Source organism: Caenorhabditis briggsae (genome assembly GCF_000004555.2).
Source record: "Caenorhabditis briggsae complete genome, chrIV, whole genome shotgun sequence".
NCBI classification, from domain to species: domain Eukaryota; kingdom Metazoa; phylum Nematoda; class Chromadorea; order Rhabditida; family Rhabditidae; genus Caenorhabditis; species Caenorhabditis briggsae.
Genome location: NC_013487.2, coordinates 2,977,329 through 2,983,854, shown reverse-complemented (window position 1 = coordinate 2,983,854; position 6,526 = coordinate 2,977,329). Strand labels below are relative to the sequence as shown.

General features: G+C 40.5%; 2 protein-coding genes across 2 annotated transcripts in view; both read right to left on the bottom strand.

Moving 5' to 3' along the window:
- Positions 1-250: 250 nt before the first annotated feature.
- Cbr-gly-10 lies at positions 251-5,517 on the bottom strand (the record flags this gene model as incomplete). The annotated part of the gene is made up of 8 exons (XM_045244943.1): positions 251-473; positions 611-780; positions 1,698-1,965; positions 2,337-2,864; positions 3,839-4,014; positions 4,895-5,050; positions 5,098-5,205; positions 5,257-5,517. The coding sequence occupies 8 exons, from the start codon at positions 5,515-5,517 to the stop codon at positions 251-253; spliced, it is 1,890 nt and encodes a 629-aa protein (XP_045097552.1).
- Positions 5,518-6,089: 572 nt separating this feature from the next.
- Cbr-rpl-18 overlaps positions 6,090-6,526 on the bottom strand; it is a gene marked incomplete at both ends in the record, with an annotated part of 2,912 nt that continues 2,475 nt past the window's right edge. Inside the window, one exon of the mRNA XM_002647150.1 lies at positions 6,090-6,236. Within this exon, the coding sequence (XP_002647196.1) occupies positions 6,090-6,236 (147 nt within the window). The remainder of the gene's footprint in view (positions 6,237-6,526) is intronic.

Genomic DNA, 6,526 nt, shown 5'->3' with positions numbered 1-6,526 from the left:
GATGATCTCCCAAGTGGCGCTAAAACAGCACGCCGCACTTGCAAAGCGATGGGCGGAGCGTCGGTGGGGGGAGGCGGGAATCAAAGTACGCAAACACCGAGTCTCACTTTTTTTATTCCGACAATAATAACCCCGTGATTTTCAGAAAAATGCATCACAATAGAAGTATAACGAGTTAAAAATCATCAGATTTTGAAAAAAAAATTAATATATACAGGCCTAAGAAGCCTAAAATGTAGTTCTCGGCCCTCTATTCCAGCTCTTTGTGCTCGTTCGCTTGTCGTTGATCCAGTAGCTCCTGATCGATGGTTTGCCATGCCCACTGCTGTAGCTTTGAGCTGGAATCGCACTTTTTCATGTGCAGGAATCCTTTGCCGTTCTCATCAGCAGTTAGGCATTGACCCGAGACCGGGTGGTAGATTTGTTTTTGAGGCATACGGTACTTGAACAGCTGGTTGCCTTTCATGGAGTGGCTGGAAATTTTTATTGGATCAAATTTTTTTATTGGATCAAATTTTGTCAAAAAGTTGAAATTTTTTTTTGAATTTTTTGTTTGAAAATTGTGTCAAAATTAAGAAAATTGTTTTCGAAAAATTCTAAATTTACTTACCAATCGAAAAGGATAATTGGTGCCTTATCGACGCTCGTTGAGACGTCAAAGCAGATTTTTCGTCCCTTCGGACGAATATCGTGCCATCTCGTCAGCCGGAGGTCCTGCTCACCACCACCGTCCTTGTCCTCGGATGCGCATTTTCGCAAGCCGAATCGTTGATTTTGTTCCTGGAACAATTTGGAAATTTTACTAAACTTTTTTTGGACAATTTTTTTTCGAAAAGTTACAAATCAAATTTTCTTGGAAAAAAAATTGGTGGCCTAGAAAACTTAAGTTGCAAAAGTTAGGCCACCACTTCAAAATGGCCTAGAAAAAACACTTGGTGAATTTTTGACCATTTCTGTGTCAAAATAAGCTGATGGCCTAGAAAATTCAACTTGCAAAAGTTCGGCCACTATGCTAAAATGGTCTCAAAACGACCTGGCATGCCCCTGGTTTGTTTTTTATGTCATTTTGCAATGGCGGACTAACTTTTGCAANTTGAGTTTACTAAGCCACCATGCTGAAATGGCGTAGAAATGGCCTAGCATTTTTTTTGCATTTGCAAAGGTTCTGCCATCATGTCAAAATGACCTAGAAAACACACCAGATGAATATCAGGCCATTTCTGGACTATTTTTTACATGGTGGCTTAGAAAACTCAAATTGCAAAAGTTAGGCCGCCGTGTTTAAATCAGGGCTGGGCGAGCAATCGGATTTCGTGGAAAACGTCACTTTGCAACCTGCGGCGCGCCCACGTTTTATTGATTAGACAATAGAACTCCTAGAAATGTCAAAAAGTGAAAGAGGAGATAGATTTTTTCTGTAAAAAACTTTCAAAAATGACCATTTTTGACATTTTTCTTCCGGAAAAGGACCATACATGAATCTATAAGCACTAATTAATTTTTAAAGAATGATTTGAATCATCTTGGAACTCCACAAAATCAGATAAAAAATTCTGAAATTATGGTTTTAGATCTGCAATTGTGATCGCGCCAAACTTTTTTTCTGTAGGTCAAAAATTAATTTGCAGTTTGGAAATGTTCTGTGAAAGAGCGTGGACTTTAAAAAAATTTCGACTTAAAAAATTTCAAAAAATCACCTTAAACTGCGTATCAATACACAAATTCGATGCCACATGGCGTATCTCTCCCTCAGCCGACGCTTTGGGCTCAATCGCCGGATAGTACTTATCCTGATCGAATGCGATCTCCTTCATGAACCAATCGAACGATTTGCATTGTAGTTTCTCTCGAATTCCCTTCATCAATTTCAAATCTCCCGCGTCCGCATTCCCGATTCCAGGCCTATGTTTATAGAGGGTCTCCTTATATTCATCCATCCAAACTTCAGCCACTCGTTTGTAATTCCTGAAATTAGTGTGTCATAATTTTCGGAAAATCCGATATTTCCGATTTTTCAAATTTTTCAAATAGGTCATTTTAACATGGTGGCCGAACTTTTGCAAATGGATATTCCTAGGCCACCATGTCAAAATCGTCTAGAAATGGTGAAATATTCATCTGATGTGTTTTCTAGGTAACTTTGAAGTGGTGGCCTAACTTTTGCAGGTTGAGTTTTTTAGGCCACCAACTTTTTTTGGACTAGAAATGGTGAAATATTCATCTGGCATGTTTTCTAGGTCATTCTGACATGGTGGCCTAACTTTTGCAAATGGATTTTTCTAGGCCACCAGTCGATTTTTTTTTGTCGATTTTCAAAGTCGAAAAAAAAACTCTACCTGGACACAAAATCGCCCATCCCGGCATTCTTAAACGGAGCGTATTTGCATCGATAGATATGGGCTACACGGGAGCAAGGCGCATCGACCATCTTCCCATGACATTGCCAAACCTTGAAGCTAAGCTCGTATTGCTCCCCACCCCAAATATCCAATCCCTCGTCATATCCACCCAATTCCCAAAACCATTTGGCGGAAATTGCAAAGTAGCCGCCAGCCATAACTGGGGAATCGAACGGTTTTGTAGGGTTCTCTCGGTCCTTTTTGGTTAAAGGCAGACGCTTATAGTTGAAGGCCCAATCGAAGGATCCTCTGGCTCCTTCGTCTTGTGGGCGGATCTCATAGGTTTCACAGTCTATGACATCCACGAATGGGCAGACTACAGTACGATAATCGTCAGCTATTGGGTCCAGGAGGGGCGGGAGCCAGTTGTAATTGCATTCTGAGTGGGCGTCGAGGAAGATCAGAATCTCGCCGGTGGCTTCTTGAGCGCCCAATTGACGACCACGGATTAGGCCTTCGCGTTTTCTGGGAAGCGAGCGAAGTTATGGCACAATTTGTCCGTAGGGCGCAAGCAGGCAGAGGTAGTAAGCGGCGCGCGCGACAGTGACAGCGCCCTGTCGCGCCAGCCGCTGATCACCTCCAGCTGAGCGCGCCTCCGGCTGTAGCTCGCTTCAAAATGGAGCTAGAAACTTGATTTTAGCACTAAAATGTGGGGAAAATGTTCAGAAATAAGGTGGGCAATGTTATGCGATTTTCAAGTCGAAAACTTGTGATTTATAACTAAAAATTGATAAAAATTCGAAAAATTACAAAATTTGAAAAAAATAACCATTTTTAAAATTTTGGATTTTTCTGGAAACTTAGGATCATTTTGGGTGAAAAATATGCGATTTTTAGGTATAAATTTGACGATTTATTACTAAAATTGATGAAAAATTCGAAAGTTCGATCATCTTGAAAATTTTCAAAAATTCAAAAAATCAAAAAATTCCAAACAATTCGCAAATTTCAGAAAAATTGAAAATTCGTAAATTCGGAAACTCAAATTTTTTTTGAAATCCAAATTTCGAAATTTGAAAAATGAGAGAATTCGAAAACAAAAAAACTCGAAAATTCTAAAAATTCAAAAAATCATAATTTAGTGGAAAAATCAAGTTTGTAGCTTGATTCTAAAGCGAGTTACTGCACAATCTGTCCGTAAAGCGCAAGCAGGCAGAGGTAGTGAGCGGCGCGCGCGCGACAGTGGCAGCGCCCTGTCGCGCCAGCCGCTGATCACCTCCAGCTGAGCGCGCCTCCGGCTGTAGCTCGCTTTAAAATGGAGCTAGAAACTTGATTTTTGCACTGAAATGTGGGGAAAAAATTTAGAAAAATTTCCAGCATTTTTAGTTCCAGAATTGCCATTTTTCGAGATTGAAAATATGATTTTTTTCATGAAAAATTCAAAATTTTTGACGATTTTTTAGCAATTTTCAAACACAAATTTCTCCATTTTCACTCACTTTGTTCTCAAAATCTTGACAATATGATCGATTTTGTTCTTCTTCAAAAAGTCTTCCAGCGGTTGTCGTAGTGCTGGTTTCTCACTGAAATCATCAACCAAAATGATTTCTTTCAATAGTTCAGGTGGCGATCGATTGATTACAGAATACACGGATCGGAGGAGGGTGGAGTTGTGCTGGAAATCCAAATTTTTTGGGATTTTTGTGCTTAAATTGAGCATTTCTGCAGAATTCTGCTCGAAAATACGCGATTTTCAGCTAAAAATTGACGAATTTTGAGATTTCGTCCATTTTTTGATTAATTTAGTAATTGAAAAAAAACAAAAAATTTGGAAAACTCGACCTAAATCTTTTATTAAAAAATCTGAAAAATCTGGAATTGAATGCAAATTTTCTGAAATTTCAGCCATTTTTGGGTCAATTTTTCCCAATTTTCAGATTGATTTCCGGCATTTTTAAGATTTATTATCGGTTCTCGCCACGTGGCAAATATAGGTTTTCAGCCGAATTTTTCAAATTTTCGAAAATAAACACATTTTAGGTCAAATGATCGCTAGTGAAATGTCAAATTTTCCGGATTTTTGGGTCAATTTTTCCGATTTTTGAGTCAATTTTTCTGCTTTTACGGGTCATTTTAGACCCCTTTGCCACGTGGCAAGATCGCTAATTCTCGAAAAATGACCTGAAAAATCGCTAAAGAAATCTCGAATTTGCCACTTGGCAAATTCGAGATTTGCCTATTTGAATGCAAATTTTCAGACTCTTTTTGGGTCAATCTTTCTCAAGTTTTAGCATTTTTTAGGTCATTATTGGTTCTTGCCACGTGGCAAAATGGTTTTTTTCAAGATTTGGTCGATTTTCCCGGATTTTTGGCTTAATTTTTTGGACTTTTGGGTCATTGACTTGAAAATTCGCTAAAGAAATCTCGAATTTGCCACTTGACATATCCCTATTTCGGCCGATTTTCCTATTTTTTGGGTCAATTTATCCGAATTTTTTTGGTCTTTTTAGCCCTTTGCCACGTGGCAAATGAGTTAATTTCTCTAAATTCCGCACCTCTTCGTGAAACGGAAAAATGACGGAGACCGTCGGCAATTTTGCCGAATACGTCATCTTTTTGCACTCCTTGTGTCGAATATCCTTAATCGATCGATTCAGCGAGATCATGTCCGAAATATAGGCGTTGTATCCATTGGCTTTGTACAGTGAGAGCTAGAAAATTTACAAAAATCCAAAAAATTGGAAAATTTTGAATTTACCGCCTCCTTTTCGGTCTCCTTATCGTCGGGAAGCTTGACAGGCTTGCCCCACTCGCCTGGACCCTCCCGGGCTTTGTCTTTTTCGTAGGCCACCTCGTCTTCCCATTTCTAGAAGATTCCCGAATTTTTTTAGAAAAATTAAAAAATATAAAAAATTACAATTTTCTCATGCCCTCGATACTTTTCAAATGGGTCCAGCGCCTCGTCACCCAGTGCTGCTGCCGGCTTTTGCTCTGGAAACTTTCTAGAACCTTGTGGCAAATCTTCTGAAAACTCACGGAACACTGGAATCTCCTCGTTTAGACGTGGCGCATCGTTCGATACAGCCACATAGGAATAGATAAAATAGAGGAAGAGAAGCAGCGCGCAGTACTGTATGACCCAATGGTGCCGCCGGCTTAAGTATCGGCTTAAACCCATTCTGTTCTGAAAACCGATAAAGTGGGTGACCATTTTTGTAAAAAGGAAAGGGAGAAAGACAAGAGTAAGCTAGATAATCCACGAGATAAAGCAAATATTGCATGCAAAAATGGTATTTGAGGGGCTTGCACATGAAAGAGATACATTTGCCGCTATGTAGTTGCCACGTTGATGCGCCAACGCGATGTGCACTCTCGTTTTCTCTGCCACCCTCCCCGCTCTTCTCTCGCAGGCAGCATGCCCTTTGTTAGAAGGGAAAAAGAACAACTATCGAATAGACGACGAAAAAGTTTGAAACCTTGACATGTCACTTAACTAAAGGACTTTTAGTAGAGGTCACATCCCCTCATAACCCATTCTTGGAAGAAGTCTCCGACAGTTTTGAGACACTTCAGCACAATTCTATTTTCGTGTTTTTTTATGTTTGCCTGTTAGGTATTTTGCGAATATGGGAATACCTGGAGTAAAAAAAAACAACAAATTTTGTCGAGAACAGAAAAACATTAAATATTGACACAGTTTTATTCGGCATGATTCGAAAATGAGAACCATGTGAACAAAATAACAACAACTTAGTTCTTGTAGGCTCTGGAAGCTCTGCGTCCACGAGCGCGCTCGAACTTGCGTCCCTTGGATCTGACGTGTGGCTTGGTGTGAGAGTGTGGCACTCCTGGAGCTGGTCCGAAGTGCTTCTCGGCTTCGCGAGCTGAACGTGGTCCCTGTAAAAATAGAGAAATATGAAGGAAACGAACTCAGCCAACTGTGACGGGGGGGATCAGGGGAGAAAACGCAATTTGGAGAATCGGCGGGACCCCCCTGGGCACGAAATGACACCAGGGAGTATCCGCCAATTCTCCAAAGTGAGTTGTCTCCCCTGATCCTCCACCAGTTTGATGAGAAATAGTTACCTGGAGGAAGACGGTGTTCTCTCCCTTTGGTGATCTGAGGGCAAGTTGGTCAAGGGTGATGATTTCTCCTCCGGCGGCAAGGATTCTGGCGCGAGCTCCCT